Below are 13,160 nucleotides of genomic sequence, written 5' to 3'. Positions count from 1 at the left end.
CCAATTTTCAAACATATTGAAATATATAGTGGAAAGTTACGTGGAAAACCTTTTTGGCTGCCATTTTCCAAGATGGCGGCCAAAATAACGGTTGTACACCAAAAAAAATTACAATACTATTCAGAAAGCCTTAAATGTATAATGTACCAATTTTTAACATTTTTGGACACTTTCATTTAATTTATGACGTCAGGCGTGCTTGGCGGCCATTTTCCAAGATGGCGTCGGAAGCCCACGTTCTAGAGGTGGGGACTTTTAGTATATTTTTTTGGGGTCCAAAACTACCTATGTACCAATTTTCATCTTTATGGGAAAATGTTCTGGGTCAAGCCCTTTTTTAGTCTATCTGTCCTGGGCTACCAGGGAGAAAGAAAGTTACTCCTGTCACGTGTGGATTGAACGCCAATCTTAGTAGCGAAGCGTATATAGTCTTTTGCAGTTGGACTGTTGGAGTGAAATCGAACTAGATGTATTTAAATTTTGGAGGGAATACAGTGACATTGTTCATGTCTTAGTCTTACTCCTTATATTCAGTTTTCTCAATAATTGATGTCTCGAGATCCTCCTCCATATCCAAACTCATTTGTAGGAAAATATTCCCGCCTTCCATACTTGGTAAGTTAATTTTGTTTTAAATTGTTTGCTAAGTGTAGGATAGCTGTTCCCATCCAATTTGTGTTTAGTAATTTTTTTTTACTAAAGTTATGGATTATTTTCATGTTAAAATGTTTGGTCGGAAATGGTCATTTCCAAAGATATGAATTTTTATAAAATTTAATTTTCCTGTGATTTTTTCCTAGAACGGTTCTTTATATTTCTAGATTTTAATACGTTTTGGATAAAGTAGGGCTGCTGACTAAAGAAATAATGTTGAAATGCAAAACTGTACTAAAGTTTAAAAGGTTGGGATTTTTTTCTGAGGAAAGAGATAAAGTTACAATGCAAAACAGTACTAACTTTTTAAAGGTTGACACTTTTTACTGTATTTCAACATATTTTAGCTGTAATTTAACGCATTTTAGCCGTTTATAAACCATTTTAGCCATTTCTTAACCCGTTTTATCCGTGTTGCTTATAAAATAATCCAAAATCTTTTTTTATAGAGGGTACCTTTATAAAAAAAATATTAAAAAATCGGGTGGGGACAGATATAGTAAAATTTTGCGTAAGTTGTTCCTCGAAACAAGAAAAAAATCACGAACTATTAGCTAAAATGCGAAAACTAGATTCTTTTGTAGTACGGTCTCAATCTGATTCTAAGATTGAAATTTGTGAATTATCTGCGAGTTCTAGTCTCATTACGAGTAGTGATGGCGATAAATATTATGAAGCAGACTGCAATAACTCGAAATGCATGGACTTAGATGTTTCAAACACAAAAATATCAGTTTCTTCGGTGAAGTTAGTTGACACGAATAGCGATGAAACCGAAAGCAACTTGAAAACGGTCGAAATAATAAAGGTCAACAGTCGTGCAATACCAGTAGTAAGTGCGGATCCAGCAGAGTGGATTATAAATGATTTTACTATTGAGTATTTATTAAAATATGGAATAAATCAGAACATCGAGAGTGATTTTAGCCTTTCAAAACGAATGTTTGGTGACAAAGAAAGGGCGCTAACAAAGTTTGCGTTTGAACGACAACATTTAAATGGTGAAGTGAAACTGCGGGAATATATGGTATACTCGGAGAGCTTAAAAGCTGTTTTTTTCGCACCTTGTCGATTATTTGGAGGGAAATGTAGTTTAGCCACGACGGGATTAAGTGACTGGAAGAATATTACGAACCGTCTTAGCATGAAAATTCGGCCGAACATAGAGCGAGCCAATTGGCTTATGTGAAGAGAGCCAACTTATTAGGAAGAATTGATTCTCAATTAAAATCAGATATAGAAAATGAGTTTAATTATTGGCGAAATATATTGAAGAGGCTAGTAGCTGTTATAAAGAAACTTTCAAGCCGAGGTCTTCCATTTCGAGGAAAAGATGAAAAATTTGGATCACACTTCAATGGAAATTACATGATGGCCTTAGAGCTTATAGCAGAATTCGATCCATTTTTAGCAAGCCATATTGAGCGTTATGGTAATGCTGGTCGTGGCAAAATATCCTATCTCTCCAGTACCGTTTGTGACGAATTCCTAAAACTGATGGCGTCAAATGTGATTTCTCATACTATTAAAGAAATCAAGGAAGCCAAATACTTTTCTATAAGCGTCGACTCAACGCCTGAAATTTCACATATAGATCAGTTAGCGTTCATATTTCGATTTGTAAAGTGTAGTACTGGTATTCCAATTGAAAGGTTTATTGGTTTTTTACCAAAAATTAGCCACAAATCGGAAGATCTAGAAAATGCAGTACTAAAAACCTTGGAGTCCCATGACTTAAAAATCGAAAATTGCCGTGGTCAATCGTACGACAACGCGAGTAATATGTCAGGAATGTATAGCGGGCTGCAGGCACGAATAAAGAATGCCAACCCTTACGCAGTATATATACCGTGCTCGGCACATTCTTTGAATCTTGTTGGAGTTTGCGCTGCCAAAAGTTGTCAAGAAGCTTGTTCTTTTTTCTCCACTGTCCAACATCTTTACGCGTTTTTTGCAGCCTCTACTCATAGATGGGATATTTTAATATCTGTATTGCCACCAAGAAATAAAGTTTTAAAAAGACTTTCCGATACACGTTGGTCCGCACGAGCGGAAGCTTGTCACAATTTGAGTGAAAATTGGGATTTTGTAATTGAAGCCTTAAATACAATAAGCGAAAATTCTTCTGAGAAACCAGTCACCAGAAATGAGGCTGCCGGCCTCCGAAAACAGTTGGAACGATTTGAATCGGCTTTCATGGCTGTTTTCTGGAGTTCGCTTTTAAACAGATTTCACGTTGTTAGTCAAAAATTGCAAAATGTTGAAATTGACATTCAAATAGTTTTGGAGCTTTATCGGTCACTTATTGGTTATGTTAATAGTACGCGTGACATGTTTGATTACTACGAGGAAAAAGCTAAATCAAAATCTAAAGTTAAAGAATATAAATTGGACAGTAAGCGAAAAAATATACGAAAACTTCAATCTGATGAGACCCGATTTGGAGAAGTAGAGCAATGTGGACGAGAAACGTTTAGAGTTGGTACGTTTTTGGCTATAGTAGATCTTGCGTCCTCTTAACTGAATCGTAGAAGCCTCGCGTATCAAGAATTTATGAAGAAATTTCAGTTTTTGTCGAACCTTTGCACTTATTCAATTCAAGATATAATTGAGAAATCTAAGGCGTTACAGGTGCACTATCACAAAGATTTGGAAGAATCCTTCACGGAGGAGTGCTTGAATTTTCGAGAATATTTGAAAACCGTTGAAATTTCCGACGTCGAAAAGAAAGCAATATTACGATTATGCTGTCTTATTAACGAACAAAATATTATCTCAACTTTTCCTAACCTGGAAATAGCTTTCCGCATGTTTGTTAGCACACCAGCTACTAATTGCTCGGCCGAACGATCATTTTCGGCGTTGAAGAGAATAAAAAATTATTTGAGGGCAAACCTTTCGGACGAAAAGTTGAACGATCTCTCACTGTTGGCTATTGAAAAAGAGTTAACGATCACACTCGATTACTCGGATATTATTAATGCATTTTCGGAACAAAAGTGCAGGCGGAAAATGATGTAGATAGTATATATAGGTGCCAATAAAATAAAAATATTTTGTTATTTACAAAACGTATCTTAAATTTTGTTAATTCCTGGTCACACCCAAGGGCACATTCTATACATTCCCACTTGACCGGACTGTAACGTCTAATTATATCAATGTCAAGGGGCGCCAAAATTTTCTGTGCCTAGGGGCGCCATCAGTGTTAATCCGCCCCTGAGTGCAGGTAGTGACTGTTAGATTTAAGTACACCAAACGGGTGTGGTGAATATTTCTTTGTTTTTTTTTTTCAAAGTTGGGTGAATAAATTATATTTCTCTGGCTAAGATACCAGAGTGGAGGTAGCGATTAGCTTAGTTTTAAGTACACCATAGGGGTGTGGTGAATAAATAAATACAAATTTTTACCTTATTACGTTTTATCAAACACTTTTGTATCAAATTTAACGTTATATTTCTCGGCATCTCATGTTTATTGATCCACTTAATGGAACCAAGGGGAAAAAAATGGAGTGAACAAGAAAATTTTGACTTTGAGCAACCGTCTTTCAGTTTCTACAAGACGTACCGTTGTTGATGATTCCGAATAGTAAGGTTTAATTTAATGTTCCTTATAATATAGAGATCTCTTACTTTTATTTGTTATTACTAGGGATGCAACGGTTCCACTTTTTTGGACTATCTCGGTTCCGGATCCGGTTCCGGTTCCTAAATTTTTGTTTTATCGGTTCCGGTCCTGGTTCCTAAAATTTTAATTTATCGGTTCCGGTTTTGGTTCCGGTTCTCAAAATTTAGAACCGATCGGTTCCGGTTCCTATACGGTTCCAGTGTGTTTAGTATTAATTAAAGTTAAATACACAAGCAAATCAAATGAAGTTAAAGAGAAATAAAATCCACCACATTAATTTATTTAGAATATAAAATTTGTTTTTGATAAATTATATATTTTAAAAATAGTAGCTTTCTCAGTGACGTAGCGAAACTGTTTTTGGGGTTCCTTATAATCATTAAGGCCGAGTGGCGATTATCGCCATCTAGAGTTAGGGCTAACATGTATTGCCTTCTACAATTAGATTTAACACGTACTTGCATGTTAAATATATAAAACGCTTAAAAATGGCTTTAAGCCCTAAGTGAAACGATTAAGATAAATCACGGCAATGAGCGTCTGGAGCATTAAAAACAAAGGATCTGGTAGAACTTGGAAGTCAGGAGTTCAAAAACACAAGAACCACCAATGGTCAAGAGAGTGAGGAGTAAAAACGCGAACAAGTAAAGAGACCAAGAAGTGGGGGAGAAAACTAAGCTTTATTGAGGAAAAATATGCGGTACTTCGGCTGATAGGCCTTCAAGGCGAAAAACTTTATTAGGACTAACCGACAATTTGAAAATGACATTTTCCCCTGGTTCCTACACCCCTGCCTCATTTCATTGAAAAATATAAAGACGGGATTTCTATGACTCGTTTGGATTTCAGTTGAGTATATCGTTCTAAATGGAATCCATATTATTTCGTTCAATAAGCATTGTCATTTGTTAAATGTAAGCAAATGCATAAGTTGAAATTTTAGATTTTCTAGACAAAAACTACCCAGGCCAGCGATTATATTATGCAAACGAATTAGCCTTACCTTAAAAACTTTAAATTCAGAAACACAACTTAGTTATTAATTTACAAGGTTTAACGATCTGCTATGCAACACGTGTCTCGAAACTTTTCAAACTTCAGTATGTTACTTTCATTATGTACGTTGTTTGGATATTTATGCGACGGTTATTGTGGTTGTATTTATAAAGTTTTGGGCGCGCCTGTTGAAACATAAAGAAATATTTGAAGCAATTAAAACAACTAGACGAGGCCTCGCACGGTTGGACTGTACACAGTCCCATTGGCAATTTGGGAGCCCCTCGATGGAAGCCCCCCCCCCCCGCATTGTGGAGTCTGCTGGGGCGTTATTTACGCCACTGGCTTTTCTGCCGTTTCTCCTCTAAGTCGGTTGTGAAGGTGATCAAAAATTATGCTTGCCCATTGCCCCACTAAATAATACTCCTTTTTGGCCAGATAATGGGGTGGAAAAGGGGAAGGGACGTGAGCATGCGCCAAACACATTCTTGTTTCTTTTAGACGCCATATTGGAAATCGCGCCAGCTATTTTGTATGGGAAAAATTCAGGGGTAACTTCGAAACACAAATTATTAAATGAAATATGGTTTGGTGCAGCATCTTTGGTTGTAAAAGTATTTATGGAGCTCAAGGAATGATATTTAATCGCTTTCCAAAGAAGAGAACTCGCCTTTGGGCAAGAATATAACACAGAAACAATTGGAGCCCAGCGCCGAGTTTGCGGGTTTGTAGCAGACATATTCGGAGCCTAAGGAATAAGGATACTGACTGGATTTCAACGCTAAATTTACTATCTAGTATAATAATACTCCAATCAAAACGTGAATTAGTGGGGACAAAGGCAGCTAGATGATAATAAATATGAAATTGGTTAGTTACGATATATTAAATGAAATTGGTTCCTAAACTTAAGCCTTTTTAGTAACTTACATTTCTAGAGATTATTCGATTATGCCTTCTTTCTAGGAAGAGTATAAAGTTTTTATGAATGAATTGGTTCACCAGCAAAGACTTTTACTAAATTTTCATAATAATTACATGTCACTTGTAGAGATATAACCATAGAAGATAATATGAAAAACTATTCTAAAGAAGTTGAAAACTCGTTCCACCGTTCACAACCACAAGATAGTATTAAAAAGACAACCATATCACCAATAGATAATTTGCATTAAAATTTTATCCAGAAGTGAATGGAAATGTGCCTACGGAAGTTAACCTACTACCCGAGGCTTTTCGAATTAAGTTTTGTTCTAAAGGAACCCAGACAGACTACATGAACCTGAATTTGAGAACCGAACTTTACGAGAGATAATTAGAGCACTGAAAGAGGAAACAAGGAAGATTTGAGGAGTAGAAAAAATAAGAGGCAATGATGAAATGACAAAGTTTTATTATTATTTTAAAAAAGGAAGCTTTTTATTGTGCGATTAATTTATCGCTGTCATGATGAGACTGAAAGTCCAATTCGAGTCTTAAATTTATTCCGAGTCTACAATTTGCAGTTGAGCCCAATCTGAGCCTTATATTAGTCAGAATCATTCCAAAAATTAAATCATGTTTAAAATTAGTACCAATGTAATTAAACATTTTTAAATATTACGAAGTAATTAACTAATTTTCTTCAAAAATGTTTTTTAAATTTCTAGATTTGTTGGTTTCTAACTTACAACAGGAGTTGTTTAATATTCACCAACAATATACCATAGAAAAATAGAATATATTTTACATTTCCATTTCACAAAATCAATGTTAGAAATCTCACAATTCTAATCCGAGTCAAATATTAATGTATAAAGAAAAACTAAAAGAGCTTAGAAAGGAACTTTGTTTTAGTTAGCTGTATAATTTTATATAACATTGAAATTATTTTTAAATTTCCTATAAAAATAAAATACAGGAGTTTAGAATTTTCAATCTCTTAAAACTTAAATCCTTAGTAATCCTAATGAAGTGGTTTGAGTAAACCATATCAGTTAATTTTCCACTCTGGTGTACCTTTCCATGTAAAAGAGTAGCGCACCTACATGACTCTGATGTTATAATATACAAAAAATATATAAACCATTAGAAAAATTTTAGAACTTGCTAATAAGTTACAGAAAATATAAGAACACAATTATACCCAATAACCAAATTGAAAGCCCCACCACAAATAGTTCTATAAAAATTGTCAAGTCCGAGGCGTACCAGCCCGGGTTCAGGGGTACATTTTGAACCGTGCGCCAAAAACACCCCTATCTTTAAAATATCAAAGCTATTTATAATTTGTTTTGTCTAGAACCGGGTACCATTTACCGACAGTACGCCTCTAGGTCAAGTACCATAACCACAAGGTAACTGACGGATCTCCTAGATGGGTAACATCTTAATTTGATGTAAAGAAAGTTAAGAAACTGCCCATAAATTTATTTATTTAGAATGAAAAATTAGTCACAAATTAAAGCAGGAATAAATTAATCGATATCACTATCCACTCACCACACTCGATTCTAACCCACCGATAATATCGTTCGCTTCAAGATGGGCCACTGCTTTTTCAAACCCTTTGAAATGTTTATTGCTGTTGTGGTCAATGATCGATTTTTCAAATAATTGTAAATTTCAACAGATGTAATTTGTAGTAGAGTTGAAGGAAGGGTAGCAAAATTTCAGGCTTGTTCTTTTTGGATTCCTTTGATATTGTAGTTGGAGCTTTTGTTTTACTAGAGCATTCCTCCAATAACCATTGCACATATCAAATTCTTAAAAAAATTGTAGAGCTTCCTCAAATTTTAACAAAATAGTTAAATGTGCTTTCCAACTTCTGTAGAAATAGAAAGCCGAACAACATCCACGTTTTCGTCAAGGCCTAGATTTCCATCATGATATAAGTCCGGCAAACCGTACCTGTTACCACTTACATGTAATATTGTCTCGTTTTCGCTCTTTTTTCTTTAATTCAGTAATATAATTACTTTTTTTCGTTTAAATTTAATTCCTAAACTTGTGTATAATACTTTCAACGTTTTATTACAAGTTTCACTAAACATTCGTTATCCATAGTTAACATACGGAGAGATATGGCGTCGTCTGCTTCTAAGAAACATTGGACCGTAAGCGCATGCGCGAAATAAAAAGCAAAAAGGTGTATTGCTCGGAAGGCACACTAGTAGCAGTAGACGAAAAATATTTTTGTGGCCTTTGCTACATTTGTGAAATTGTGGAGGACGAGCCCATTTTCAATTGAGAATTCGTAAGGGTGTGTCAGTTGACAGTTACGCAGAAACCCACATAGTTATCTGAGATAGGATTAAGATGAGCTTATATGAAAAACTAATAGTAAATTAGGAAGTTTAATTCCTAAATTTCAACATGCGCTAAATGTTGGTAAATAAAGTTATAGAACCGTTTAAAAACCGTTTAAAACAATGAAAAACTCGGTTCCGGTTCCGGTCTCGGTTATCATTTTTTTACAAATATCGGTTCCGGTTCCGGATGCGGTTATCAAATTTTTATATTATCGGTTCCGGTTTCGGTTCCGGTTCCTAGAATTTACTCGGTTCTTCTCGGTTCCGGTTATCCGTTGCATCCCTAGTTATTACCTCACCTAGAAGAATGGTGTAGTTTTTTTTTCTTATTTATTTGTATATTTAAAATCTTTTGATCCTTTCTTAATTTTATATTTTGTGGTACTTGAAATAAGGTATCTGTTATAATAACAGCGTAGTTTAGTAAATTAAAAAATAATAATTAAAAGGATAGCTTTTTAAAAGTAGAGATATCTGGTAATCATTACAAGCCCTACTGTTAAAAATAATAAGGCAATTTTTATTTTCAGACTAAACTCGTGCTTCAGCAACTATGATGGCTCGAGTATTTGGTCTAGATACCTATTTTGTTTAAATGTAAAAGTATTACATTAAAGGTTTTTTTGCAGTTGATATGTAGTGTGATTTGTTTAATACCAAATGATTAAGAGAATATGGTTCATATTTTAAATATATATTTGTGATATATTACAGCTGATTTCCTCATTTTAAGCAATTATTAACGCTGATTTTGTTATAACTGTGAAATCTAAAGTTTGATTGAAAATGTACTGCTATACAAATAGAAAATTCACGTTTGTATGAAATTAATTTTACCAGTTGGTAGAAATACTTAATGTACAGTTTAATAATATCTAATTTTACTGGTGAATCTACAATTGATATAACTATAATAGAAATATAAATGTGTCTCAACCGTTATTTTTAGTGCAAAAACCATGTAAAATTAACTGTCATGTCACTGTAGAATACACAGTTATGTCACCGTAAAACGCACAGCCATGTCACTGTACAATGAACAATCACCGTACAATACATAGTTATGTAACCGTAAAATGTACAGTCATATCACCGTAAAATGTACGGTCACCGTACAATGTACAGCCATGTCACCGTAAAATGTACGGTCTTGTCATCGTACAATGTACAGTCATGTCACCGTAAAAGCACAGTCATGTTACCGTTTAATACACAGTTACGTCATTGTACAATGAACAGTTGCCATACAGTCATGTCACCGTATAATGTACAGTCACGTCACTGTGAGTAGGACAGTTATGTTACCGTTTAATAAACAGTCATGTCACCTTGCAATGCACAGTTATGTTACTGTACAATGAACAGTCGCCGTACAATTCACAGTTATTTCATTGTAAAATACACAGTCATGTTACAGTAGGATGCACACTCATATCATTGTAAAATATGCAGTCATGTTACGATGCACAGTCATGTTACGATGCACAGTCATGACACCGTAAAACGCACAGTCTTGTAACCGTACAATGTGCAGTCATGTTACGGTACAATGCACAGTCATACCACCGTAAAAGGCACAGTCTTTTAACCGTACAATTTGCAGTCGCGTCATCGTAAAATGTACGGTTATGCTAACGTACGATGCACAGTCATGCCACCGTAAAAAGGACAGTCATTTCACCGTAAAAACCACAGCCATTCCACCGTAAAATTTGCAGTCGTATCGTCGTGATGTGTACAGTTATGTTACCGTACGATGCACAGTCATGCCGCCGTACAAACCACAGACATATCACCGTACAATGCACAGTCATACCGCCGTAAAGGTCACAGTCATATAACCGTAAAATGCACAGTCATACCACCGTACAATGCACAGTCATACCACCGTACAATGCACAGTCATACCACCGTACAATGAAGGCTTAAACGACTGTTACTTTGACACTCCAAACAATGTAATATGAATCTCATTGTTACCGTATTTTTTACAGTAATATGACATCGGATTTTAATGATCAAATGGAATTTTTTAACGGTAAAATTTACCGTAAATTTAACAGTCAAATTACTGGTAGCTGTTAAATTTACGTTAATTTCTTAGAGTGTATAGAATATTTTTAATTTAATTTACTTTTTATAATTCAAATTTTTCCAATATTTTAAATTTATTTTTTTATGTTGTGTTGATATTTCAGCGGAAGAACGTAATGAGCTCCCTTGTTTAAATTTATTGCAAATTGCCTTACGATTGCAAGGCCCTACGATATTCTTTCCAGTGTGATCCAATTTATAAACCAAATTAATTGTTAATTTATAACCCAAAATTGAGTCATATATTAACCATATTTTGGGTAATTTATAAATTTAACCCAAAATATCGTTATTAAAATAACCCATTTTGGGTGAAAACGAAAACCACCCAATATTTTGTTTGGTTAAATACTGACCCAACAATGGGTAAAAAAAACAACCCAATTAATTGTTAAATTATAACAGAAAATTTAGTGATATATTAACCATATTTTGGGCTAATGTTCAACCCATATTTGGGTAACTTATAAATTTAACCCAAAATAGCGTTATGAAAATAACCCGTTTTGGGTGAAAACTAAAACAACCCAATATTTTGTTTGGTTAAATACTGACCCAACAATGGGTAAAAAAAAACAACCCAATTTGGGTCAAAAACAACCCAATATTTTTAAGAGTGTGGCTCGAATAAACTATGCCAATTACTAACCTTTTTAAATTCACTATATAAGGCGATTTAATTTACTTATGAAATTTAATCTAACAGTTCAATCCCTTTTTTAGATGATCTTGTAAGAAAAGAACCAAATATTTACTAATGCACTCAAATTTATAGAAAACCCTTCTTGGTAACCAAGCCGCAGAAAACCCTAGTAATCGAAATTTATCTTTGTTGTCTTTCTTTATTGGTCGAACCGCTAAATTATGTTCTAACGAAAAAAGCCTAAGACAAAAAATAACCTTCATTAAACTATGGACGATGATCGCAGTTACACCAAATCTTTCTTTTAAGAGGCATTGATAAAATAATCGAAGGAAATCTAGTGAAAGAAAAAAATATCCCTTAAAAATACTTTTTTAAATCAGAAAACGTTGTTTTACAATATAAAGCAAATACAGGGTCTTTTTTTTGCTCGGAAAAGTGTTTTTTTTTCAAAAACTATTTATAGTACCGATTTCAATTTGGAAGGTCAATTCTCTATACCGGGGGACATCAGTTTGATAAATTTGAGCGTTTTCGGTAATGTTTTTCACCAATTTTGAAAAATTATTTTTCGACCACTAGGTGCGAGATAAAAAATTTCTATTATAAAGTTGTAGGCCGTCATCGAAAACCCTTAAAAATTGTTCACTCGACGAAAAACAATTTATTTATCAGTGAAAATTCGAGCTTGAAAAATTTACAAGTTGGTGAAGCCAAATTACGATTGTTTGAAACGATAATTGAAACCGAATTACCTAATCCAGTTGAAACTTTGGTTAAAAAAACGACCGGATTTAAAAAACACGAGGCTATAGGTCAATCCTAAACATGCATTGGGTATTTAAAGGAAAACTTTGGGAGATTATTATCAGTGTTTGATAATATTTCGAACAATGCCTCGTTATTCAGTAGCTGAGCGTACCGAGATAGTTGCCATTTACTATGGAGAAGCAGCGCAAAACCTTAGAAGAGTGACTGAAATCTTCGCAGAAAGACATCCAAATGGAGCACCATCTGTAAATACAGTAAGACGAGCAATTCACGATTTCAATCAATTTGGTAACTTGCAACCTAGGTTTCGCGGATTGGGTCAACCGGATTTAGACTTCGAGAACAATGTACTCGCGTACTTTGTGGCATATCCTCGTCACAGTTGCGCTAACGCCGCTGCTGATTTGGGTTGTTCTGCAAATCGTGTGTGGAAAATTCTTCGTAAGAATCGCTATCACCCATACAGAGCTACGCTCCACCAAGGACTAATTGACAGAGACCATCAAAGACGTTATGAATTTAGCAACTGGTTACTAAATGCTGTCCAAGAAGATAGACAATTTTTGCGCCATGTTTTGTTCTCCGACGAAGCGTCATTTTCTAGAGATGGGCCCTTTAATCATCAAAACAGCCATCTTTGGTCTGACATCAACCCACATTGGGGTTTTGAATATCATCACCAGGTTCAATTTGAACGGGTCAATGTTTGGGTTGGACTTGTTGGAAACCGTTTGATTGGTCCCTTTTTCCTGCCGACGAACCTCAACGGCCAAAGGTATTTACATTTTCTACAGAACGAACTGAGTGACGCAATCGACGACCTTCCATTGGCTGAAAGACGTCAGTTGTGGTTTCAGCAAGATGGCGCCCCTCCGCATTTTTCCCGGCAAGTAACTGAGCACCTCAACAACGAGTTTCCTGAAAGGTGGATAGGGAGAAATGGTCCAGTGCATTGGCCAGCAAGGTCACCTGACCTAACACCGCTGGATTATTTTCTCTGGGGATTCGTTAAAGCAAAGGTATACGCCACGCCCATTGAAACTAGGGAGGAACTCATTCGACGAATAATCAATGCTTGCCGA

At 35.1% G+C, this 13,160-nt stretch overlaps 1 protein-coding gene across 1 annotated transcript; it reads left to right on the top strand.

Moving 5' to 3' along the window:
• Nucleotides 1-1,213: 1,213 nt before the first annotated feature.
• Nucleotides 1,214-3,675, top strand: LOC149945251 (zinc finger MYM-type protein 1-like). The gene is made up of 4 exons (XM_090176460.1): nucleotides 1,214-1,486; nucleotides 1,562-1,681; nucleotides 1,930-3,136; nucleotides 3,257-3,675. Exons 1-4 carry the CDS (start codon nucleotides 1,214-1,216, stop codon nucleotides 3,673-3,675), a joined length of 2,019 nt encoding a protein of 672 aa, XP_090032586.1.
• Nucleotides 3,676-13,160: the final 9,485 nt, after the last annotated feature.

This window comes from Leiobunum rupestre, chromosome 5 (assembly GCF_980474605.1).
Source record: "Leiobunum rupestre chromosome 5, qqLeiRupe1.1.hap1, whole genome shotgun sequence".
Taxonomy (NCBI): Eukaryota; Metazoa; Arthropoda; class Arachnida; order Opiliones; family Sclerosomatidae; genus Leiobunum; species Leiobunum rupestre.
The sequence above is the reverse complement of the archived record's forward strand: the minus strand, read 5'-3'. Positions and strand labels throughout refer to the sequence as shown.